Genomic DNA, 22,747 nt, shown 5'->3' with positions numbered 1-22,747 from the left:
CAGGCCGCGGAGGGCGCGCCGGGGCTGAGGCGGCGCCGCGCCGGGAGAGCCGCCCCGCCGCCCGCGCTCTGCCAGGCCCGGGTCCGCCGCGCCTCTGCCCAGGCCGCGCCGCGGGCCCCCGCTCCCCGCCGCCAAGGGCAGGGCGGTCCGGCAGGTGCCGCCGCAGCCCCGCTCCGGCCGGCCGCGGTCCCGCGCGGACCCCGCTCTCACCGTGCACGCCAGGCCCGGCCCCGCTCCCGGCCCCGCTCCCGCCGGCTCCGCGGCCCCGACGCACCGAGCGGGCGGCGCGGCGCGAGCGCGACCCCGCGCGGGCACGTACCCGGGGGGGCGGGGCCGGCGCGCGCGCGCGCGCGCGCGTGGCGCCTTGGCAACCGGCGGCACGAGCGCGCCGCGGCCAATCGGCGCCCGGCCACCGCGATAGCCCCGCCTACCCCTCGGCCCCGCCCCGCCCAGCCCTGGCCGCTCAGTCACGCCCCCTCAAACTATAGCCCCGCCCCTCCGTCCCGCCCGCTCCCCTTGGGACGCGCTCCAAGCCCCGCCCATGCCCGCCCCCCCACGCCCTATGCCCCGCCCCGCGCCGTCCAGACCCCGCCCCCTCCACCTCAAGCCCCGCCCTCCCCACGCGTGCTCGCCGCGGGGTGACCCCGGCCCCGCCCCGCCCCCTGGCCCCGCCCTCTGGCGCAGGCCCCGCCTCCCCGCGTGCCCGCCCGGCTGACCCGGGGCCCGCTGGCCCCGCTGGCCCCGCGCCCGCCCGCAAATATTTGCCCGGGGCCGTCCCGCAGCTCCAGCCTCCCGGGGACGCGGGGCCGCCGCCATGCAGCCCGCGCTGGGGGTCCTGCTCGTCCTGGCCGCGGCCCTGGCCTCAGGTAGGGCTCTCCAGGCGGGGCCGCCGTGGGGCTGCCGTGGGACTGAAGGGTGCGGGACAGCGTGGGGCCCAGCACGGCCAGGGGCCAGGTCTGGAGTCAGCAGGCCCTGCCCTGTCCCGCGGCAGAGGGGGACAGCGGGAACCAGGGCACTGCAGCGATTGCTGTGCACCCTGTAGGGCAGGGACCCCCCTGCTCCAGGGCACATGGATCCCGTGGTCCACTGAACAGTGATCCTCTGCTCCATGGGACACAGATCCCATCCTCTGTGGGGCAGAAATCCCATGCTCCATGTGACATGGATTCCGTGGTCTGTGGGGCAGGGATCCCATGTTCCATAGGACAGAAAGCCCCTGCTCCATGGAACATGGATCCCCTGCTCCTTAGGACAGGGAGATCTCCCATTCCATGGGGCAGGGATCCCACACTCCACAGGGCCCCGGTGCCCACGCTGTGCTCCCCCGCGGGCACACTGAGCTCCTGCCACACTCCCCAGGCCAGCGCTCACCCCTCAATGACTTCCAGCGCCTGCGAGCCACTGAGCTGCTGGCAGTGGCCGCGGACCCCCCTCCACGGGAGCAGGGCTCTGCAGAGCAGTGTGCCCAGCGCTGTGCCACCAGCCTGGCCTGCCGGTGAGCGGGGCATGGGGCCACCGGGGTGGGTGGGAGTGCAGGGGGCCGCGACACCGGGGTCGCTGTGCACTTGGATGCTGGGTGCTCGTATGTGGCCCGGGTCCCCCAGGCCCTGGCCTCGCATAGTGCCATGCCAGACTGCTGCTGTGCCTCCCAGGGCTTTCCACCATGACCAGCAGAGCCAGCTGTGCCAGCTGCTGCCGTGGACACAGCACTCGCCCCAAATCCAGCTGCAGAAAAACATCCACTACGACCTGTACCAGAAGAAAGGTGGGCTACTGCCACAGGTGGATACAGGGACACCACAGACTGGGCACAGGCCACCTGGCACAAGCCTTGCCGCTGTCCATGTGCCCTGGCTTGGCCCTGGGGCTCTGATAAGGTGCCTGGCTCTGCCCAGACTACCTTCGGGACTGCATCGTGGGTGATGGCTCCAGCTACCGTGGCACACGGGCCACGACAGAGAAGGGGCTGCGCTGCCAGCACTGGCAGTCCATGACACCGCATGACCACAGGTACCTCCGTGTCTCCGGCTGCCCCATGGCACCCACCAGTGGCCCTGAACAGCATGGGGCAATGGGGAATGGGATGGGGACAGCGCAGGAGCAATGGGAACAGCATGGGGGCAGTGGCACCAACCAGGGGTGGCATAGCATTGTGGCTGTGCCCACCCTGGGGCAGGGGGCTCCTGGCAGCCTTCCTACCCACCCTGCTGCCTGCAGATTCCTGCCATCCCCCCGCAACGGGCTGGAGGAGAATTACTGTCGAAACCCCGACCGGGACAAGCGGGGCCCGTGGTGTTACACCGTCAATCCCAACGTCCGGCACCAGAGCTGCGGCATCAAGAAGTGTGAGGACGGTGAGTGCCACATCCCAGGGTGACCCTGGGCTGTATGTCCTTCCCACACTGAACCCGCCCTTGGCTGTTGGCAGCTGTCTGCATGACCTGCAATGGGGAGGACTACCGTGGCACCGTGGACCACACCGAGTCGGGGACGGAGTGCCAGCGCTGGGACCTGCAGCACCCGCACAAGCACCCCTACCACCCCAACAAGTACCAGCCCCAGCCCCGGGCAGCGCACAGTGCCCTGGCTGTGCCAGGTGCCACGGTGGTGGTGCCACCTCAACTGCTGCTCCCTGCCTCTGGCCCAGGTACCCCGACAAGGGGCTGGATGACAACTACTGCCGCAACCCCGACAGCTCCGAGCGGCCCTGGTGCTACACCACTGACCCTGGGCGAGAGCGCGAGTTCTGCCACATCCGCCTCTGCAGTAAGTCCATGCTGGCATCACACACAGCTGGGACTGGGGGTCCCAGGTGCCACCCTGACCCTGCTGCTCTGCCCTTCTCTGGCCACACAAGCAGAAAAACACCCACGTCCTGTCAATGTCACCACCGGCTGCTTCAGGGGCAAGGGCGAAAGCTACCGAGGCCGAGTGAACGTCACCGTGTCAGGGATCCCCTGCCAGCGCTGGGACTCCCAGGTGCCCCACAAGCACAACTTCGTGCCTGAGAAGTACCCGTGCAAGTAAGGGGTGGGGGATGAGCCCAGGAAGAGTGGCAGAGCGCAGTGCCCATGAGTGTGGGATTGAGGGGGGACACCCACACTGCCCCTACACCTGCAGGGACCTAAAGGAGAACTATTGCCGCAACCCCGATGGCTCGGAGGCACCGTGGTGCTTCACCGCGCGCCCTACCGTCCGCATCGCCTTCTGCTTCCACATCCGCCGCTGCCCCGACGAGCAGGATGCCCAAGGTGAGCCATGCCAGGCACCCACCCCCGGGCACCAACCCCAAGGTGCCTGCCGGGGGTGCCAGCCCTCCCTGCCTGTCCCCAGAGTGCTACCACGGCCACGGCAAGCACTACCACGGCCACGTCAGCAAGACACGCAAGGGCATCACCTGCCAGCCGTGGGCTGCCCAGACACCCCACGTGCCCCAGTGAGTGTGCGAGGAGGGGCCGCAGGGACAGGGATGGGATGGAGATGGGGTTGGGCTGGGGATGGAAATGAGGATAGGGATGGTGACAGTGATGGTGACTTCCTCCCATCAGGATCTCACCTGTCACCCACCCTGAGGCACACCTGGAGGAGAACTACTGCCGCAACCCCGATAATGACAGCCATGGCCCCTGGTGCTACACCATGGACCCCCGCACCCCCTTTGACTACTGTGCCATCAAGCCCTGTTGTGAGCCCCTACCCACATGCCAGCAGAGCTAGGGGAGGACCCTGGCCACCCGCTGGGGTGGTTTTGGTCCCCTCAGGGTGGCTGGATGTTGCCTCAATGCCACCCTGTGCTTTCTCTCTGCAGCCAGCAGCCAGGTGCCCTCCATCCTGGAGAATGCAGGTGGGGGGCTGCGGGTGCCAGTTGGGTGCCATGGGGCAGGTGCTGATGGCACAGCCCTGGCTGATGCCCACCCTGCCTGCAGACGTGGTGGTGTTCGAGCAGTGTGGCCAGCGGGACGAGAAGCTGCAGTGGAAGGGGCGCATCGTCGGTGGCCAGCCTGGCAACTCACCCTGGACTGTCAGCATCCGCAACCGGTGAGTGGGTGTCCCGCCTGCACTGCCATGTGGCCAGTGTCCCCCCAGAGCTTGGCCAGTGTCCCCCCAGAGCTAACCCCTCGTTCCCACAGGGAGGGAGTGCACTTCTGCGGGGGATCCCTGGTGAAGGAGCAGTGGGTGATCAGCACACCCCAGTGCTTCTCCTCCTGGTAAGGCTGGGGCTGGGGCATGGGGTGCTGGGACCCCCCTGTGCCCTCATTTTCCCTGTCCTGCAGTGACGCTGACCTAACGGGCTATGAGGTGCAGCTGGGGACACTCTTCAGGGATCCCAGCCCTGGGGACCCTGACCAGCAGACCATCCCCATTGTGCGGATCGTCTGCGGACCCTCTGAGTCCCAGTTGGTGATGCTGAAGCTGGCGAGGTGAGTGGCCGTGCCCTGGCCTCCATCCTCCCCATCACTGGCCAGGCTGGCACCATGTCCCGCTGCCCTCTCGCCGCAGGCCAGCCACTCTGAACAGGCGTGTGGCCCTCATCTGCCTGCCCCCCGAGCGCTATGTTGTGCCTGCGGGCACTGTCTGCGAGATCGCCGGCTGGGGGGAAACCAGAGGTACCTGCCACAGGCAGCCCCTGCCAGGGCATCCCCATCCAATACATCCCCTGCCCATGCCATTCCCCTGCAATGGCATCCCCTCATCCATACCGTTCGCTGCCCACAGCATCCCCAGGTCCACGGCATCCTCTGCCCACAGCAAGCCCTGGTCCTTGGCATACTCCTGCTCACAGAATCTCCCTTCCATTGCATCCCACTTCCATGGCACTTTCCTGCACATGCCATCTCCCTGCCCACAGCATCTCCTGGCCATGGCATCCCTCTTCCACAACATCCTTCTGTCCATGACATCCTCCTGTCCATGACATCCTCCTGTCCATGACATCCTCCTGTCCATGCCATCCCTTTCCCACAGCACCTCCTGCCCATGGCACGCTCTGCCCATACCATACCCTCCGATATCCCTGCTTTCCTCCTGGTGCATCCCGTGCTTGCTGCCCACAGGCACGGCAGACAGCAGCGTGCTGAACGTGGCGCAGCTGCCGGTGCTGGCCCACGACGACTGCAACAAGGCGCTGCGCGGGCGCCTGAAGGAGAGCGAGCTGTGCACTGCCCCGCTGCGCGCCGGCGTGGGCGCCTGTGAGGTGAGCCGGGCTGGGGACCTCCCCCGCAGGATCCAGCACCAGGGTGACACTGCTCTCTTTGTGCCACAGGGCGATTATGGGGGACCTCTGGCTTGCCTCACCGCCGACTGCTGGGTGCTGGAGGGGGTGATCATCCCCTCCCGTGTCTGTGCCCGCACCGACCAGCCCGCCCTCTTCATCCGTGTTTCCCTCTATGTCGACTGGATCTACAAAGTGATGAAGATGGGCTGAGCTGGCTCAGTCCCACTGGCCTGGCACAGCCGCCACTGTGCAATAAAGGCACGGCTGTGGCCATGGGGGTTGACACTGCAGAGGGTGGTCTCACACATTTATTTAGCGCCAAACAACAACCCATGTCCCATCCTGCCCTCAGCTACACTTGCTCCATCCTCTCGTCCCTGGAGTGGTCCCCAGGGCCAGTGGTCACCCTGGGGTCAGTATAGCCCAGGACCACTGTGGGCACTAGGGACTGTGCTGGCCTGTCGCATCCTGCCTTGGCTGCCCAAGGTGCTGGAGGAGCCAGCGGGCGCAGTTCTTGAAGACATCGGCCTCTGTCTCCACACCGGTCAGGGAGTGGCCACCCTCTGGGTACCACAGCAACCTGCGGGGTGGGATGGGATGGAGGGATGCTCAGCCAGCACCCTGGGGCTCCCTCCCAGCTCCCACCTGCACCCCACTCACCGTGCCGGCACGCCCCTGGCCCGCAGCAGCCGGTACAGCTCCAGCGCCTGCGTGGGGCTGACGCGCCGGTCCCGGGCGCCCACGCACAGCAGCACCGGCGTCCGCACCTGCAGCACAGTCCCGGCGAGTGCCTGGCACCCCACGCCTGGCACCCCGCACCCATCCTGATCTTGCCTTACCTGGGCTGCCTGGGCGATGGGCGAGCGCAGCAGCATGGTGGCCACCTCCTCAGCACATGGCACCCGCTCAAAGGAGTAGGGCAGCCCCAGGGAGGTGTAGCGCCTGCGGCACAGAGGCGCTGGTGGGTGTTGTGGGGACGGGTGGTGTGTGGCAAGGCACAGGATGGGGGTGGCACTCACCAGTCGGGGATGTCAGAGGTGCCCAGCAGTGCGGGCAGGTTGGAGACGGGGCCACGCAGGGCACAGGCTTGGTAGCGCTCGGGCTCACGGATGAGGAGGTGGAGGGCGATGAAGGCTCCGTGGGAGCCAGCCAGCAGGGCCAGGCGGTGCGGGTCCAGGGGCTCGCTGTGCAGCGCCTGCTCCACTGCCAGCTGCACCCGTGGGGTACCCGCTATTGGCACCCCACCACTGGCACCCAAACATCAGTGTCCTCCCAGCAGACCCCACCACCTGCACCCCAAACATCAGCATCCTCCCAGCAGCACCCCCCCAGCAGCCCCAGCCCACCTGGGTGTCCGCCACGTCCTGCTCACCCACACGAGAAAGCAGGGAGCTGATACTGGCCTGGCCAAAGCCCAGGGAGCCACGGTAGTTCACTGGGGAGATGGGAGCCATGGGTGCCATGTCTCCAGTGGGACACAGGACCACACATCCCCGAGCTCCCCAGCACTCACCCAGGAGCACAGCAAAGCCCAGCCGGCACAGTGCAGCCATGCTTGGGCGCCAGCGGGCATCAAAGACGGCGTGGGGGCCACCTGGGGCCGGCATAGACATCACCTGGACTGCCACCAGTGCTGCCAGGGTGTCCCCACCATCCCTTCACTCACCATGGGGGCACACAATGAGGGGGTGTGGTGCTGTGCCATCCAATGGGCTCAGCAGCAGGGCCTCAAAATCTTGGGTGTCTATGCCAGGAAAGGGGTCCTGTTCAGCACCCAGCCCACCCCTTGCTCCCAAGGGTCCCCAGCACCCAAGTGTGGTGGGGGCCTGCAAGTGCTCACCATGCGCAGCAGGGCTCTGCCCACTGCAGGATGGCCGGACCGTCAGGGTCTTCCAGGTGACACCAGGCACTGTTGGGGTGTCCTCCACTGGCACCCAGCGGAGGGGCAGCTCCTGGCCTGCCGGCGGCAACACAGCCACCACCTGGGCACAGGCAGCGGGTGGCACCAGAGCCGTGGCACCGCAAGGCTGTGCCATGACAAGGCTGTGCTGTGCTGGATCTGGCCGAGCCATGTGACTCTGTGCCTGGCCATGCCATGGCACACCATGCCACATGTGCCACACCATGCCATATGTGCCACACCACGCTGTGCCTGGCTGCACATCACCGTGCCATATCCCACTGTGCCGCACGGTGCCACGGCTCTGCTCACCAGGCTGGGGGGATGGTGTGGGGCAGAGCAGGTGGCCACTAGAAGGTCCCACTGGAGAGTGAGCAGTTCCCAGCACCCCTCGGGCGACCCTGGGGACAGAGAGCATGTTGGTGATCGCAGCTGCTCGCTGGGGCACCGTGGGCAGCCCGGCGCCACGTACCTGCCGTCAGGTTGGTGACGGTGGCCGCCTCCGTGTCCACAAGCAGCAGGTCCTGTCAGGGGGCAGAGCACAGGGGTGTCACCATAGGAGGCGGGGTCACACCCTGGCCCTGCCCTCCCCAGGACTCACCGTGCGGCTCCGCTGCGGGGTGCTCAGCACGGCTCGCCGGCTGTCGGCTGCCCAGCACCGTGGCGGCAGCACCTCTGTGTAGAGCCCGGCGAAGGCTACGAGTGGGGCAGAGTGCTGGGCTAGTGAACGGGGGGTCGTGGGCATCTGGCTGGGGAAGAGTCTCAAGCCTCCTGGTAGCACCCAGCCCTGCCCACTGTGCTGTGCTCACCCTCCATGGGTTCCTGCACCACATCGAGCACTGTCACCGTCTGCCTCGTCTGCCAGGCGAGCTGCGGAGAGCTGGGGGTCAGGGATGGGCCCACGCTGGGAGAAACTGAGGCGGGGGGGCTTGGGGTCCCCTTGCCCCAGCTGGGCACTACAAGAGGCTGTGACAGCCAAGCTGGACACCACACTGGCAGCACAGGGTGGCACAGCTGTGCCTGGTGCCCGTGGGGCCCAACTCACCATGCACAGGCGCAGGCACTGCCGGTGGGGCCCCCCCACAGCCCCCTCCAGGTAGAGCAGGCGCTGGCCGTCAGGGCTCAGCCGGGGGGAGCAGGCAGCACCATTCTCTGCTGACAGCAGCTCTGTGGGGAGCAAGGGGTCAGCACCCCAGCGACCCCCTGGGCACCCCCCAGGGCCTCAGTGCTCACCACAGCACCCGCTTGACAGGTCCAAGTGGAAAATCTCTGACCTGGGGAGGAAGTGTGGGTCAGGTTGGGCCTCTGTTGTGCTGATACTGCATGGGCATCCTGGCATAGTGCTGGATGCTGAGAGGGACCCACCTCCTATTGGAGCAGGCGCTCAGCCCCAGGCGGAAGGGCTCATGCCACCAGCCCACGAACACCACACCACGATCACCGGGGGACCACAGGGCCTGTGTGACAGCCAGGCTGATTCCACAGCCCCAGGCTGGATTCCCTGGGGCGATCCCTGCATCCCCATCCTGACCTGACCAGGGGAGAGGTGCTCTGGGACACCCTCCAGCACTGAGACGCTGCTGCTCTCCAGGTCCAGGATGCAGAGGATGGGCACACTGCGAGTGCTCAGTGCCTCCCCCCAGTCCTCATGGTACAAGAACTGCTCGCCCTGCAGCACAGCCTTGTCAGCACCACACCCTGCAGCCCCAGGCATGGGGCTCTGTGCAGGGCACACTCGTGGGGTGTATGGCACAGTCACACACTCATGGGGTGCATGATGTGCTCAAGGGGTGCACAGAACACACTCATGGGGCACATGGCACCTACCTCCTCATCCTCATCCTCCTCTGCTGACCGGGCTGCCCTGGGCACATCCCAGGGGCAGGGGGGCCGGCGTTTGGGCCGGCTCTTCTCAGCCACGTACAGGAGCCGTGTCTCTGACTGGGACCAGGCCAGGCAGGCAAAGGGCCCTGGCAAGGTGAGAGTTGCCAAAGCCCAGCCTGGCACAGGCACAGCTACTCACCAGGCAGGCGCTTAGCCCTTGCCCGTGCTGCAGGCAGGGATCATGGGAAAGGGGCCCTACCCTCCGTGTAGACCTCCCCGTGCTTCCCCAGCGCCGTGAGGTCCACGCTGTGGCTGCGCCCGCCGCTGTCCCACACCTGGGAGAGTGGGGGGTCAGCACGGGGACACCGTGTCCGCGGTGCCCACCGCCCCGCCCTGGCACCGCAGCCACGCCGGGGAGGGACCGGGACAGCCGCGTTACCTCCAGCAGCTCGTGGCCCTGCCGCGGGCAGCGGCTGAGCACGGCGCGGTGCTGCCCCGTGGGCGAGTCCTGGCTGAGGAGCCTGAGGGCGGGAGGGAGGGAAGGAGGCTGCGGTGGGCGGCACTCTGCGGGCACCGGGCATGCTGCGGGCAGCGAGGGCACACCACAGAAGCACCGGGCACACCGCAGAGGCAGCGGGCACACCGCAGAGGCAGTGGGCACACCGCCCCATCGCGCAGCCCGTCCGTGCCGTACTGGTTGTGGATGCCGGCGCTGAGCGCGGTCCTGCTGGCGGCGAGGCCGCGGTCACCGTCCGTGCGCCGCACGCTGTAGTGGCGGCTGAAGCGCAGGAGCCGGCGGCGGGGCAGGTCGGGGCGGCTGCACTCTGCGGGAACGGGCGGTCAGCGCCCGCTCACACCGGTCCCGCGGGCCACAGGCGCAGCGGGGACCGAGCCTGCGACTCACCGGTGTAGAGCAGGAAGGTCTGTCCCCCGGCCGCGGCCCCGAGGGCGGCACGGGTGATAGCAGGGAACCGGCTCAGCTCCCGGTAGCAGGCAGCGGGGCCGCCGGCCGCCTGGGCGGGGGAAGAGGGGAAGAGCTCACCCCCATGCCCGTGCCCAGCTCCTGAAACGGGGCTGTGCTCACCCACAGAGACCCCCCCCGAGCCCCCTTGCCCACCTCCATGCCTGGCTGGGTCCCTGTGGCCATGGGCCGTGCTGTGCCACGCTGGGCTGCCTGCGGGCTGCTCATAGCTGGATGCCCGCCAAGGCACGTGGGAGCAGCCCGACGCCAGCGCCCCCGCCGGTGCCAACCCTCCAGCTGCTGCCCAGGACGGCCAGGCAGGGCTCACCCTTCCCCACGGCCCAACGCATTCCTGGCGGCACAACTGCCCACCCGCGCAGGTGAAAGGTCCAGTGGCCACCAGCTCCTGGGGCACCACCACCAGAGACACCAGTATGCTGAGCTACATCGTTTATTGGGGGGTGTGGCAGCAGTGGGGGCCCTTAGCACTCCAGGTGCTTGAGCAGCCACAGCGCCATGTTCATGAAGCCATCAGCTTCAGCCTCGACACCAGCCAGCGCGTGGCCGTTCCCTGGGTACCAGAGCAGCCTGCGGAGGACAGAGAGGGGTTAGTGCCATGCCTGCACCCCACCACCCGGGCACCCGCACTCCACTCACCGTGTGGGGACCCCCCGGGCCTTGAGGGCACGGTAATACTCCAGCCCCTGCTTGGGGGGTACACGCCGGTCGTCTTCCCCCAGCATCAGCAACACGGGCACACGGACCTGTGGGAGTGACATAGCCTCAGCACTGGCACTGCTGGCAGGGACTGGGACAGGGATGAGGACAGAGATGGGGACATACCCGGTCGACATAGCGAATGGGTGACTTGTGCAGCATCTCTGTCCACTGGGCTGGGTCTGGCAGGGCATCAGGTGCGTAGGGCAGCCCTGTTTCTGTCAGGCACCTGTGGGTGAGAGTCAGGGGCACGTGTGGGGCTGGTGTGGCAGGGAGCCTGGGAGATCATGGGCAGCAGTGCTCACCAGTCAGGGATGTCTGTGGTGGCCACCATGGAAGCAATGTTCACCACAGGGTTGCGGACCACACAGGCACGGTAGGTGTCGGGGAACTGCCCGATGAGGTGGCACGCCAGGAAGCCGCCATGTGAGCCACCCACCAGTGCCACCCGGCTGGCATCCAGCGCCTCCTCCTGCAGCACCCTCTCCACGCAGAGCTGCCACCACAGGGGACACCCACTGAGGTGGGCAGCCCTGCTTTCTCTACTCGGGGCACCCATGGGAGCACGTGTGTGCCCCAGGACCACGTGCCGGGCCGTACCTGCACATCGCGCACGTCCTGCGTGCCCACGTTGCCGGGCAGGGAGGCCACACTGTCCTGGCCGAAGCCCAGTGAGCCGCGGTAATTCACTGGGTGGGAGGCAGCGTCAGAGCCCTTCCTCCTCTGTGCCCCCACCCCAGCCCCTCCGTGGGCAGTGCCCCAGAGCCCCAGTGTCACTCACCCAGCAGCACAGCAAAGCCCACGCGGCACAGCGCCGCCGGGTACAGCGCCCACCCGGCCGTGAATACGGAGTGGGGACCCCCTGCAAATGGCAAAGGCAGGGGGGGTGACGCTGCCCAGCTGGGGTACAGCAGGGTGGGGACAAGCTCTTACCATGGGGCATCACGACCAGGGGGGGCTTCTGGGCAGTGGGGCCCTCAGTCGGGCGCAGCAGGATGGCATCAAAGTCCAGGCCCCCTACAGAGGTAGGGTGGGGGTGTCAGGGATCAGTTGGGGTGGTGGAGTCCAGCCTTGTCTCCTCGGGCACTCACCATACTGGGGGTGCTCCTGCTCTGGAGGGGGCTGCAGGGTGCGGATGCCCCAGCTGATTCCGGGCACGGGGGGTGCGTCCTGCAGGCAGATCCACTGTGCCTGTGCCTCATGGCCAGCAGCGGGCAGGACGGCCACTTTCTGTGCAGGGAGAGGGGTCAGTGCTCACGTTGAGGTGGGCACTGGGAAGAAGGGTCAGCGCCTGCACCAAGGGCCTGGTGGACACTGGAGAGGGGGACGTGACTTTACCAACACGGAGGGGCAGCTAGGGGTGGAGAATCTGGCCACCAAGAGGTCCCGGTCGATGGTCAGGACAGACCAGCTTCCCCGGGGGCCATCTGGGGAGTAGGGAGGTCAGACCTGCAGGTGTGACCCCCTCCCCACCTCTGGCACCAGCATGACCCCGTTGGCCCATCACTCACCAGCTGTCAGCAAGGTCGTGCTGCCCGTCGCCGTGTCCACCACAAACATGTCCTAGGGGCACGAGGGCAGAGTTCAGTGGAGCCCTGACCTGGCCTGGCCCCAACAAGTGCCCCCACCACCCTCTCACCTGCTGGCTGCGCTGGGCCGTGTCCAGCAGGATCCGGCGGCTGTCGGCCGCCCAGCACATCCCTGGCAGTGCCCCACAGTAGATTCCCGGGAAGGCACCTATGATGACAGTGGTGGGACTCAGTGTCCCCCTGTGTCCCTCCCGAAACCCCGAGGGCTGTACTCACCCCACTCCTGCCGTGGCACAGCCTCCAGCACCGTGCTGGTCTGTTTGGTGTACCAGTCGTACTGTGGGAGACACGGAATGGGGTGAGTTTTGCAGGGTCTCATCCCGCCTGCCACCACTGCAGCACAGAGAGGGGGCACCACTGCCCTCCTGCCAGCCCCCACCTTGGCAGAGGCACCCTGCTACCTCCCCTGGTGTCCCCCCGGTGCTGCTCACCATGCGGAGGCGGCTGCACTGCTGGTGGGGGCCCAGGACATCGTTCTCCAGGTAGACAATGCGGCAGCTGTCGGGGCTGAGCCGTGGGGACCAAACGGCTTTGGTGTCCTCAGAGAGCAGCTCTGCATGGGCACGAGGGGACAGTGAGGGGCTGTGGGGAGCCGGGGTGCCGGCAGGGTTGGGGTCTGTGCCACTCACCACATTTCCCACCCGTCAGGTCCACGTAGAAGAGTGCTGACCTGCCGGCACACAGGGGTGTCATGGTGGGGCTGTGGGGTGGGGTGCCCCACATGGACTCACCATGGGGTTCAGGCTGTGGGGTGCCCCATGAGGACTCACCGGCGGTTAGTGCAGTAACGCAGCCCCAGGCGGAAGGGCTCGTGCCACCAGCCCACAAACACCACGCCAGTGTCCTCAGGGGACCAGAAAGCCTGCAGGGAGAGGGGAGATGAGTGGCTCAGATGGCTGCTGGCCCCCAAAATCTCCCTCTTTCAGTTCCCTGCGGCTCCCCATCCTGACCTGGCCAGGAGAGAGGTGCTCAGGGATGCCCTCCAGCACTGAGATGCTGCTGCCCTCGATGTCCAGGATACAGAGGACGGGCACGCTGCGGGTGCTCAGAGTCTCCCCCCAGTCCTCATGGTACACAAACTGCTCACCCTGTGACATAGCTCCGTCAGCCCCACAGCCACCTGTCCAGCCCCCATCTGCCCCGGGGTGGGTGGGTGAACCCCACCTTGAGGGGCGCATCCTCCTTCTTGGGCTGCCCTGTGTCCTCATCAGAGGTGCCCAGCTCGGGGGCTTTGCTCTGGAAGAAGGACTCGGCCTTGGGACGCTTTTTCTCCGCCACGTAGAGCAGGTGGGTCTCCGAGTGTGACCAGGCGAGGCACCCAAACTGGTCTGCAGGGCACGGTCAGCACCAGCCACCCCTTCCCCCAGGACCCCACAGCCCCTGGCGTCCCCGGGCCCCTCACCATCGTCGCAGACGTTGCCGTGCTTGTCCAGCGCTGTCAGGTCAATGCTCTTTACCTTGCGGTTCTGATCCCACACCTGGGGACAGAGATCGTGGGGCGGCCCCAAGACACAGCGTGGATCTGGCCCTGAGACACAGCAAGTATCCAGCCCCCCCTTGGACCCCTCCTCACCTCCAGGAACTGCTTCTCCTTCTCTTTCTCTTTCTCCTTGCCAGGGACCTTGCACAGGACGGCCTTCAGTGTCCCGCTGGGGGACTCGCGGCTCAGCAGCCTGTGGGTGGGTGGATGCCCATCAGCCCCTCTATCAGCACCCTGGGGATCCCATGTGGGGAGTGGGATGAGACTCACTCGCCCTTGATCTCGGAGCAGGTGCCAACAGGCCCCGAGTAGACGATGGAGGCTCCATCATGGAAGAGAAGGTACTGGCGGCAGAACTTGATGTTCTCGGCCCTCGCCAGGTCCCGCTGCGACCACTCTGAGGAGGGGGGTGAGGACACCAGCTGTCTCCCCACCAGGCAGGCAGGGACCACCCGGGGTCCCCCGGTCCCCAGAGGGCACAGCCCGTCCCCGTACCGGTGTAGAGGCTGCAGTACTTGCCCCCGTACTGGGTGGTGAGGTCAGGGCCAAGGCAGGCGGCACTGAGCCCCGGGTGCTGGCTCAGCTCCCGGTACAGTTCCGACAGCTCCTCTGTGCGTGGCGGCACCTGCGGGATCAGAGTGGCTGGAGATGTGTGGGGTGAGGGGTGGGGGGCAAGGACCGGGCAGTGATGGGGCACAGGAGGCAGTTACTGGGGCACCAGGGTACACGGGGAGAAGTAGAGGCGTACTGGGAACAACGCCTGGGAGTGGAGAGGTGGGGCAGATTTGGGGTACACGGGAGGGGGACAACGGTAGATGAGCAGCTACTGCAGGGCTGGAGCAGTACTGGGGGTGCAGAGCCAAGGCACTACTGGGGTGCCAGGGGCTAAGAGGGTACTGGAGAACAGTACTGGGGCACATAGGGGGGATTAGGAGGGTGTCGGGGCACTTAGTGGGGTACCAGTGGGTACGAGGATACTGGGTGCAGTTACTGGGGCACAGGGGGCATCTAGGAGGGTACTCGGGGAAGTTACTGGGTACCAGTGGGTATGAGTGCGCTGGGAGGCAGTAACCGGGGTCCATGGGGGGGATATAGGAGGGTGCCAGGGGGTGCCAAGCCGGGGCAGTCACCGGAGCAGCGGGGAAGGAGCGGGGGCAGTGAGGGTCGGGGGTCCCGGGAGTGCAGGACGGGGGTGCGGCGTGGCCGGGGGGTGGTCCTGGGGGTGCAGGACAGGGGTGCGGCATGACCGGAGGTGCTCCCGGGACTCTGACCCGCTCCCCCCAGACTCTCACCGGCGGCTCCATGTCGGGGCGTGGGCGTGGTCAGCGGCGGCACTTCCGGGGGTGATGGGCGGGGCCTCCAGCCCGCGGAGCCTCCCATTGGCTGCGGCGCTCCTGACACCGCCCGCTCTGGGGCGCCCCCTGGTGGGCGCGGGCGGAGCCGCCGCTCCCCCCCCCCTTCCCCCCCGCGCCCGCTCCACGTGTCCCGGCGGCCGCTCCCCCCCCGGACACCCGATCGCCCGCGGGGCCCCTCTGAGGCCGTAGCCGGGAGACAGGGAGCGGCCCCGCACCCTCTGGGCTGCCCCGCGTTTTTTTCCCCACCAGGTGGCTGCGGCACAGGGGGGCCATGTGCAGGACGGGGAGATCGGGCCCTTGGGGGGTACAGGGACCCCCAACGCAGCACCGCGGCCAAAGGCGATTGGACCCTTGGGAGCCCACAGGATCCAGCAGCCTGGACAAGGAGGCGAGTCTGGGTCCTTTGTGTTCACAGGGACACCCAGCCCAGCAGCCCAGGTGTGGACTGCAGAGCCCACCAGTGCTTGGTGCCAACTAGATCCACGGGGCTCCCATCCTGGCCACCCGCACCATGCCCAGGGGTCCCAGGCCCCTGACCCCCCGCCCCCGCAGGCAGGCAGGAATCGGGACCAGTCCGTGGTTTGTGTCAAGTCCTTTTTATTCTGTTCCCACAGAAACACCTGGTGAGGGGGCAGCTTCTGGGAGGGAGTCACGACACAGCGGCGGGGGCGGTACGGCACGGTACGGCACAGTACGGCACGGTACGGGGTCACTACGGGTGGCACAGAGCACAGCAGACACGCACACCGTCACAATGTTCAGAGGGAGCGCACCCGGCATCGCACTCACCGCTGGAGACAGCGCCCAGCCGCGCTCGGCCCTCGGTCTTTGCACCCCCCGTCCCCCCGCCCCAGCCAGATCGCCACGGTTCGGGCTGGGGGCCCTGCCTGGCGGGGGTGGGCTCTGTGCCCCCGGTCCTGGCAGGCACGAAGGCAAGGTGGCGGATGTGCTCGGGCGGCGAGATAGGCCCCGGCGGGGTCTCGGTCCCGCGTGCGATTTACACACTGTACAAGTATTTACAGCGCGAGGAGTGGCGGGGCCGGGGAGGCACCCTCAGGCTCTGCACTTGTCAGCGGCGGGGAGAGGCGGCGGGTGTGCGCGGGGCCGGGGGGCTCCTCAGTGGGGCTGCCCCCAGCAGTGCCACGCTGACCCCCCCCGTCCCACAGCCACCGGCCTCCCCCCCAGCCTTGGGCACCGGCAGAGCCCCCGGCGAGGGATCTGCCGCGGAGTGTGGGCTTCCCGCGGCAACCGGGTCCTCGATCACAAGTGCATAAATCTGCTAAGAGCTTTCAGTACAGCGATGGACTGATGGAAAAGAAAAAAAGAAAAGTCCAGGCAAAGAACAGCAAGCACTGAAAGGCGGGTGGAACCGTGCAGAGAAGTAGCAAGCCATGCTCTACGACGGGACAGACGGTCATGGGCGCTAGGGCTGCCCTTTGGCAAAGTGGCCCTCCGTGGGTCGAACATGCCACGAATTCATACGCACGGGTGGTCGGTACAGAGTAGTTCTCGGGTCGCTCGGCGGCACGCTTTGCGATGGAACCCTTGGGCGCGACATTGAACTGATTAGCTATTCACAGGTCTTGTTCTGGAGTCGTGTTATTTCGTTGCATAGAACATCGGGCGGGTGGGTGGGCGGGTGCCCCCCGCCGCGGGGGTGCCGGCGGGGCACTGCCAGCGTGGGGAGGCGGCGGGGTGTGGGTGAGCCCCCTCCTCGGGCTGCCTCCCCCCCTGGGGAACCCCCTCCTGGCAGGGCGAGTGGGCTTTGGCCGCCGGCCGCTGCGCTGGCCGTCCCCGCAAAATGGCTTGAGAAGGACTTGGATTGCACAGTAAAAGGAAGGATACTGCCGGAGGCAAAGCTCTCCTGATCTTGTTCCACGGGATTTGTGCTCTTTTGTAGCCTCCTGCACTCTATTGCTTCTACAGACGACAGCCCGTGTGCTAACTCATCGCACAAAGCAAAGAGGGAAGAGGATTTGGTATAAACTTTAGAAAAATAAAACCCCAAAAACGAAAAGAAAATGAACCCAAAGAAACCGAGAAAAAAAGGAACCCCCCCGACGACGCCCCGTGCCCCCCCCCGGTGCAGATGAGGTATACACAGAAATCAAAGTGGGATGATTAAGGCTGTTCTTGAAAGAAAAGGGGTGCCCGCGGCAGGCGCGCTGGCTGCGTGGCGAGGGCGAGCGCGGCCCTTTCAATGCTTCCAATGGCTTTGGGACGTGCGCCCAGCCGGCCGCGCCGCCTCTCAGAGTCCTATGGCCTCGTATTTCGGTAGTGAAACAGTGTTAGGTCCTAGCTGACGCGCTCCGGGGGCTCCCCGGCGGGGCCGGGAGCGGGCCGCAGTGCAGGGGGCGCGGGGACGGCCCCGGCGGGGCGGATGGGGTTGGGAAGGAGGAGTGGCGCCCATGGCGCCCAGCCCTCGGCTTGTGGGGGGGAAAAACCTATGAAGAGGCCAGAGCTGGGGTTCGGAGGGAGCAACTCTGCGTATAATCTTGAGAAAGGGCCGCAGCCCACCCACAGGGCCCGACCCAATGGTCTGTATCAGGCCCATCCCCTCGTGGCGGCTGCCGGGGCTTGCCGTGTGCCGCGCTGGAGCTGCTCGCCTGGCGTGGGGGGCACCTGCTCCAGGGCGTCCGCCGGGCCCCTGCTCGGCCGCTGTTTGGTCCAGCATCCAGGGATCGCCCTGCTTTCAAAAGCTTGTGAGAGACAGAGAGAGAGGCATTAGTCTGAGCAGCCTCGTCCTCGCGGAAGGGCCCTGCTGAGCAGCAGTGCCGGCCCGAGCGAATGGGCCCCAGAGAGCCAAGAGGCACTGCCGGCGGAGCAGCTGCTGCCGCCCCCGCGCTGGACGGGCTCCCGGAGCAGAGCCTGGGCCACCCAAACCTTCCATGCAAACCCAGGGTCTGCACCAGCATCCGCATGGCATCGGGCCACACGGCTCTGCCGAGAGTGGGGAACAAGGCCAAACCCCCATGCCTTGGCTTGGGGCCGGCACTTAGACATGAAAATGGAGATGAGTGGCCCAGAGTGAAGGGACGGGGATGCACCAGGTCCTTCCCACAGTGGTGACTGGGACTGTGGCAGGGCAGAGCTCAGTATGTGCTGGGGCAACAGCAGTGCCACTGGAGCCCCAGGGATGGCATGGTGGAGGGGACCTCAGTATGAGGATTCATCCTTAAGGGCAGCCAACTTCTCCAGCCCTCTACATGGGTGCTCACCGTTATACTCAGAGTCTGGCGCTGCGTGCTGAATTCATTGGCTTCTTCATAGGTTTTTCCACTGCAACGACTCAATCTCCACTCGCTTCCCAAACTCCTGCAGCAGGAGGGAGCAGGAGGATGTCAGGCACAGCCAGGGCAGGGAGAGCTCATGGCGCAGTGCCCAGTGCCATCTGCACTCACCTTGTGCCGTTCTCTCACCAGAATGAAGTGAACTTCTTGCCGAAAGCTGACACCGCTGTGGGGAAGCCGGGAGAGGTGTCAGTGTGGCTCCCCTAATCCCCCCCTCCCTAGGCCCCAAACTGTGGGAGCACTGCACCCCAACCATCCCCAGAGCACCTGACCCTATTTGGCACAGAAGAGCATCACTGCCCCATCCCCATCCCAGGAGCAGCCCTCACCTTCAGTCAGTTTGCCTGCTTGTTCCGCTGCCCCCCCTGGCAGGATTTTGGAGAAGACACTCTCTCCTTCCCCACCAGGCTGCCCCGTGGCCATGCCAGCGGGACCACGTGGCCCGGCCGCCCTTGGACCGGCCTTGCTGTCTGCTGGGGGACAAACAAAACCACTGTTAGCAGGGGACAGGCCCAGCTGGGGGTGCCAGGCAGCTGGCATGAGAGGGGACAGATGGCACTGTGCCACTGGGGCCCACTGACCTGCTGCTCCCAGGGGCTGTGCTGCTGGAGCTCTCCCTGGCTGCTGTGGCACTTTCGCTGCGGGTTTGGATGTGTCCGTCGGCTCTGCTTTTGTCTGGAATGGGGAAAACAGCTCTCAGGGCTCACTCTCCCAGCAGAGCATCCTCTAGGTGTGGCGCAGGCCAGGAAGAAATGCACAAACAAATGCTGTTCCAGGGCCCCAAAAGAGGCAGCAAGGGATCCAGGGCATAGGGATGTCTCCTTGAGGGGATGGCTGCTCCCAGGGCACCCAGGGATGGTTGTGGTGGGCATATGGGTGGGATACTCTTTGCCCCATGGCTCTTCCAGCCCTTCTGCCACCCCCTGGCCACAGCCAGCCGGTCTGATCCCGGGCAGAACTGTGGGGCCCCGCCGGCCAAGCCTGTACTTACCGCCGGTGCTGGGTGTCCGCCCGGCTGTGCGTGGAGTGCGGCCGGTGCCTTCCCTGCTGCCTGGGCTGGTCCCGGTTGCTGCTGTGGTGGCCGGGCTGAGGCAGGTCCCTGTGTCCTGCCCCTGGCCTCGGGCTGTGCTGAGCCTGCTGGCTGGGCAGCCTGCCGTGCCACTGGCTGCTGCCGTGCTGCCGGCTGCCCTGCCTGCTGCGGCCTGGCCGCCGGCTGCTGCGGGTGTGCGAGGGGCTCCGACTTGGGCGCTGTCGTGGCCGACACGTGTGGCTGGGAAGGCTTCTGTGCCTTGGGGGTCTCGGTGCCATGGTGGTGAGCAGCAGGGCGGGATGACGGGCCATACTCAGCAGAGCTGGGGCCGTAAGGCGCACGGGACTCGGGCTGCTGTGCCTTCTTGGGGCCGGACGGTGGCCCATGGCTGCGGGGCTCGTGGCGGCCAGACTCTCGTGGGTGCTGCTTTGCTGAGCGGCGCGGGGGCTCATCGCTGGCGTGCCGGGAGGTGCCAGAGTGGCGATCGTACTCCCTGTGGTGCCGGTGCTCACGGTGCTGGGGGTAGTCATCGTGCTGCCACGGATCTTCATCAGGGGGCTCATCATAATCGTGGTAGGTGTGCTTAACTGGGGGTCTCTTCTGCGAGGAAGAGTGGCCACCGTAGTGCCTGACCCTCTCCGCCCGCGCCTCCCTGGGCTTATCAAACCAGTCTGTCTCCTCCTGACCCAAATGATAGGCTTCGGAAACCAAAAACAAACCACAGTCAATCTCTCGCTCGAGGCTGCCCGGGCGGAAGCCATGCAATGAGTGGGAGAGGCAAGCAGCGGGCACGCGCGCAGGGGACAGCACGTGCCGGTGGGGACGGGACGCGGCGCGGCATGGCGCTGTGGGGCACCGTGCAGGACCGGCTAACACCGAACACCCGGGGTGGGGGGAGGAAGGCACGTGTCAAGCAAACTGAGGCGGTGAGAGTGTCTCTGCATACGAGCGGACAGGCATGCCCCGGGGAAGTGCCATGCTCTGGGGTGGTCACCACGGGGAGCCGTTACCTTCGCTGTCTGAGACAACACAATGGGCATCGTCCATGCCGTAGCCCTCCTCGTGCTTGTACGAGTGACTCCTTGGCACGTCTTTGATGTGCTTTTGCACATCAGGCAACGAGTGGCTGGAGCAGAACTGGGAGCAGGGGTCCCCTGCAGACTGAGGGCCTGGCCCCCCCGCAGTGCGTGACCCCCCCACTGACTTCCCCAGGGGGCTGACAGGGCTCTCCTCCTCCGAGGGCTGCGAGCGCATGGGCGCCCGCCCGCGGCTCTGGCTCATGCTGAGGGACGAGGGCTTGGAGCTGACTTTCTGGGAGCGCTCCATGGCCTCCCGTTCATAGGACTTGCTCCGGCTGCCCATCTCCCGGCCAGAGGACTTTTCCACCCCATAGCCAGAGGAGCGGGTTCTGCTGCTGCTGGAGTAGACCCGCTCGTCCTCGTCCACCAGATCCCGGCTGGAGACGCCATAGTACTTCTGCTGCTCGTAGACGTTCTTTTTCAGGCCATAGGTGATCTCATCCTGCAGCTTCTTGGCCCTGGAGGCCACGTTGCTGCTGCCAACTGAGGTTGTTGCTGAGTAGGAGGCCAGGTCTGACTCCACGTCTTTGGCTTCTTCGATGGGCGAGAACTTGGAGATCTTCTGCTCCATGCCCTGCTTCCTGTGCTTGCTGCGCTTGGAGGAGATGACGGCGGGTGCCAGGTTTTTGGATGAATGCTTCGGTAGTGGTGTGCCAGAGCCATGCTTGTCCACCCGTGAGGAATGCCGGTACTCACTGTCCCCATAGTAGTAGCTCGAGCTGGTGGAGCTCCCTGATACTCTGCCGTTGCTCTCTGTGCCCCGGTAGTAGCTGTTCTTCCCACGATAGTCAGGGCCATGGTGGTCATAGATGTCCTCCTCAGACTCCTCCTCAGCTTTGGTGTAACAGCAGGGCCGGCTGGAGCTCTCAGTGTCCCCCAGGTCGCTCTTCTCTCTGACGTGGCGGCTGTCGACGCTTGTGCCCACCGGCTCCGCTTTGTGCCCCTCCACCGCTGGACTCTCCTTGGTGAGCTCGCTGATGTCCTCAATCATCACATAGTTACGGGGGATGTTCTGCTCCAGGCTGGTGTAGAGGGACTCAGAAGAGTAGCTGGCCGAGGGGCCTGGTGTTGTGCTGGTTCTCTCGGCCGGCCGGGTCTCAGGTGCCTTGTACTGCTCGTAGCTGCCACTCGCCGGTGCGGTGCTGAAGGTGACGTCAGGCACGGCAGAGGAGCTGGTGGCTGCGCTGATGACCTCGTAGTTGGTGGGGATCTTCTGTTCCAGGTCAGCCAGTGAGGTCTGCCGTGGCTTCTGGTGCCCGCCAGCTAAGTCTGCTGGGCTCTGATAGAGGGCGGGCTGTGCCGCCGGCACGGCGGCTGCCCCGGCATAGGTGCTGGGGGCTTGGTAGGGGTTTGGGGGCTGGAAGCCTGGCTGGGCTGGCGTGGCCAGCTCTGGGTATGTGGTGCCGTGGGCTGGGAAGGCAGCGGGTGAGGTGAAGGTGGGCAGTGGGGCTGCTGACAAGCCATCCTGCGAGGTGCTGGCTGCAGGGTACTGGGGGTGCTGCAGGCGCGGCGGCGGGAAGGCAGCAGGGCCCTGTGGGGCGGGGTAGGGGTAGGCGCCGTAGGAGGCGGCGGCAGCGGTGGCGGTGTAGTCGGGGTACTGCCCAGCAGGTGTGGGGCGCAGGCCAGCGCCGTCATAGGCGGCGAGGCGCAGGCTGTGCAGCTCACTGTCGGACAGGTAGTCCCGGCGGTCCCCAGGGTAGCGCAGGTAGGGGTGGTCCCGCCCACCACCCCGATCCTTCAGCAGCGACTCCTTGCGCTGGGTGATGCCCAGCTCCAGGTACTTCAGCTTGGCATCAATCTCCTTCTCCTCCTCGTCCAGCTCCGCCTGCTTCTTCCGCAGCTTGGTGGCCTCATGCTCCACCAGCCTCAGGTCACGGTCAAGCTCCTTCAGCAGGCTGGCCTTGGTGACCGGCGCAGTGGCCTTGGTGGCCAGGCTGCTCAGGTAGAGCTGGGAGGCGGCCGGGCTGGCCAGGGGGACGTGGGGCTCCTCGGGCGGTGGGCTGGGCAGTGTCCGCTTCACCTTGCGTGCCAGTGAGCTTGACTGCAGCCCCCCCACCTGCAAAGCCAAGGGACACTGGGTCAGGGGGGCAGGTGGGTGTCCCCCCATATCCCACCCCAAGCACCACAGCGCTCCTCCCATGCCCCGGGGGTTGTGGTGAGGCGTCCCACTGTGCACGTGTTCCCCCATGCACTGAGGAAGCAGCGTTTATGTAAAAGCGCAATAAATAGGATGGAAGTAACAGGCAGGGCGCTTTCCGTGAGTAATTACCGGGGGTGGCAGCCGGCCAAGTGCCAGGCTGGCCATGT

At 66.4% G+C, this 22,747-nt stretch overlaps 4 protein-coding genes across 6 annotated transcripts in view; 1 reads left to right on the top strand and 3 right to left on the bottom strand.

The window, feature by feature from the left end:
• Positions 1 to 697: 697 nt before the first annotated feature.
• MST1 (macrophage stimulating 1) lies at positions 698 to 5,505 on the top strand. 2 transcript variants are annotated; one of them, XM_032698708.1, is made up of 18 exons: positions 698 to 866; positions 1,360 to 1,495; positions 1,653 to 1,765; positions 1,896 to 2,010; positions 2,218 to 2,354; positions 2,429 to 2,549; positions 2,648 to 2,766; positions 2,861 to 3,023; positions 3,121 to 3,251; positions 3,334 to 3,436; positions 3,549 to 3,685; positions 3,809 to 3,844; positions 3,927 to 4,038; positions 4,131 to 4,208; positions 4,275 to 4,421; positions 4,501 to 4,607; positions 5,055 to 5,194; positions 5,264 to 5,505. In XM_032698708.1, exons 1-18 carry the CDS (start codon positions 815 to 817, stop codon positions 5,423 to 5,425), a joined length of 2,109 nt encoding a protein of 702 aa, XP_032554599.1. In that variant the 5' UTR covers positions 698 to 814; the 3' UTR covers positions 5,426 to 5,505. The 2 variants fall into 2 exon arrangements, with proteins under 2 accessions (XP_032554599.1, XP_032554598.1); XM_032698707.1 differs by having other exon boundaries at positions 723 to 866; positions 2,858 to 3,023.
• On the bottom strand, positions 5,495 to 10,121 carry LOC116792082 (acylamino-acid-releasing enzyme-like). The gene is made up of 22 exons (XM_032698706.1): positions 10,057 to 10,121; positions 9,844 to 9,952; positions 9,634 to 9,763; positions 9,379 to 9,460; positions 9,199 to 9,274; positions 8,943 to 9,085; positions 8,647 to 8,784; positions 8,481 to 8,572; positions 8,349 to 8,389; positions 8,161 to 8,282; positions 7,925 to 7,985; positions 7,717 to 7,811; positions 7,588 to 7,639; positions 7,428 to 7,516; positions 7,056 to 7,197; positions 6,882 to 6,959; positions 6,729 to 6,809; positions 6,562 to 6,650; positions 6,235 to 6,425; positions 6,055 to 6,157; positions 5,876 to 5,982; positions 5,495 to 5,795 (listed from the first exon to the last, which is right to left on the bottom strand). The coding sequence occupies exons 1-22, from the start codon at positions 10,084 to 10,086 to the stop codon at positions 5,657 to 5,659; spliced, it is 2,190 nt and encodes a 729-aa protein (XP_032554597.1). The 5' UTR covers positions 10,087 to 10,121; the 3' UTR covers positions 5,495 to 5,656.
• Positions 10,122 to 10,335: 214 nt separating this feature from the next.
• Positions 10,336 to 15,029, bottom strand: LOC116792208 (acylamino-acid-releasing enzyme-like). Its single transcript, XM_032698983.1, has 22 exons — positions 14,979 to 15,029; positions 14,182 to 14,311; positions 13,957 to 14,083; positions 13,780 to 13,879; positions 13,609 to 13,684; positions 13,371 to 13,534; positions 13,157 to 13,294; positions 12,977 to 13,068; positions 12,836 to 12,876; positions 12,638 to 12,759; positions 12,423 to 12,483; positions 12,257 to 12,354; positions 12,129 to 12,180; positions 11,956 to 12,044; positions 11,709 to 11,847; positions 11,551 to 11,634; positions 11,399 to 11,479; positions 11,218 to 11,306; positions 10,923 to 11,113; positions 10,744 to 10,846; positions 10,558 to 10,664; positions 10,336 to 10,488 (listed from the first exon to the last, which is right to left on the bottom strand). The coding sequence occupies exons 1-22, from the start codon at positions 14,988 to 14,990 to the stop codon at positions 10,383 to 10,385; spliced, it is 2,202 nt and encodes a 733-aa protein (XP_032554874.1). The 5' UTR covers positions 14,991 to 15,029; the 3' UTR covers positions 10,336 to 10,382.
• Positions 15,030 to 15,618: 589 nt separating this feature from the next.
• Positions 15,619 to 22,747, bottom strand: part of BSN (bassoon presynaptic cytomatrix protein) — a 93,947-nt gene continuing 86,818 nt past the window's right edge. The window contains exons 6-12 of one of the 2 annotated variants that reach the window (XM_032698997.1): positions 20,372 to 22,496; positions 19,323 to 20,059; positions 18,913 to 19,006; positions 18,661 to 18,804; positions 18,443 to 18,497; positions 18,260 to 18,356; positions 15,619 to 17,740 (exon numbers count right to left, since the gene is read on the bottom strand). In XM_032698997.1, the coding sequence (XP_032554888.1) occupies positions 18,457 to 18,497; positions 18,661 to 18,804; positions 18,913 to 19,006; positions 19,323 to 20,059; positions 20,372 to 22,496 (3,141 nt within the window). In that variant the 3' untranslated portion in view covers positions 15,619 to 17,740; positions 18,260 to 18,356; positions 18,443 to 18,456. The remainder of the gene's footprint in view (positions 17,741 to 18,259; positions 18,357 to 18,442; positions 18,498 to 18,660; positions 18,805 to 18,912; positions 19,007 to 19,322; positions 20,060 to 20,371; positions 22,497 to 22,747) is intronic. The other variant, XM_032698998.1, reaches the window with a different exon arrangement.

This window comes from Chiroxiphia lanceolata, chromosome 11 (genome assembly GCF_009829145.1).
Source record: "Chiroxiphia lanceolata isolate bChiLan1 chromosome 11, bChiLan1.pri, whole genome shotgun sequence".
Classification (NCBI taxonomy): Eukaryota; Metazoa; Chordata; class Aves; order Passeriformes; family Pipridae; genus Chiroxiphia; species Chiroxiphia lanceolata.
The sequence above is the reverse complement of the archived record's forward strand: the minus strand, read 5'-3'. Positions and strand labels throughout refer to the sequence as shown.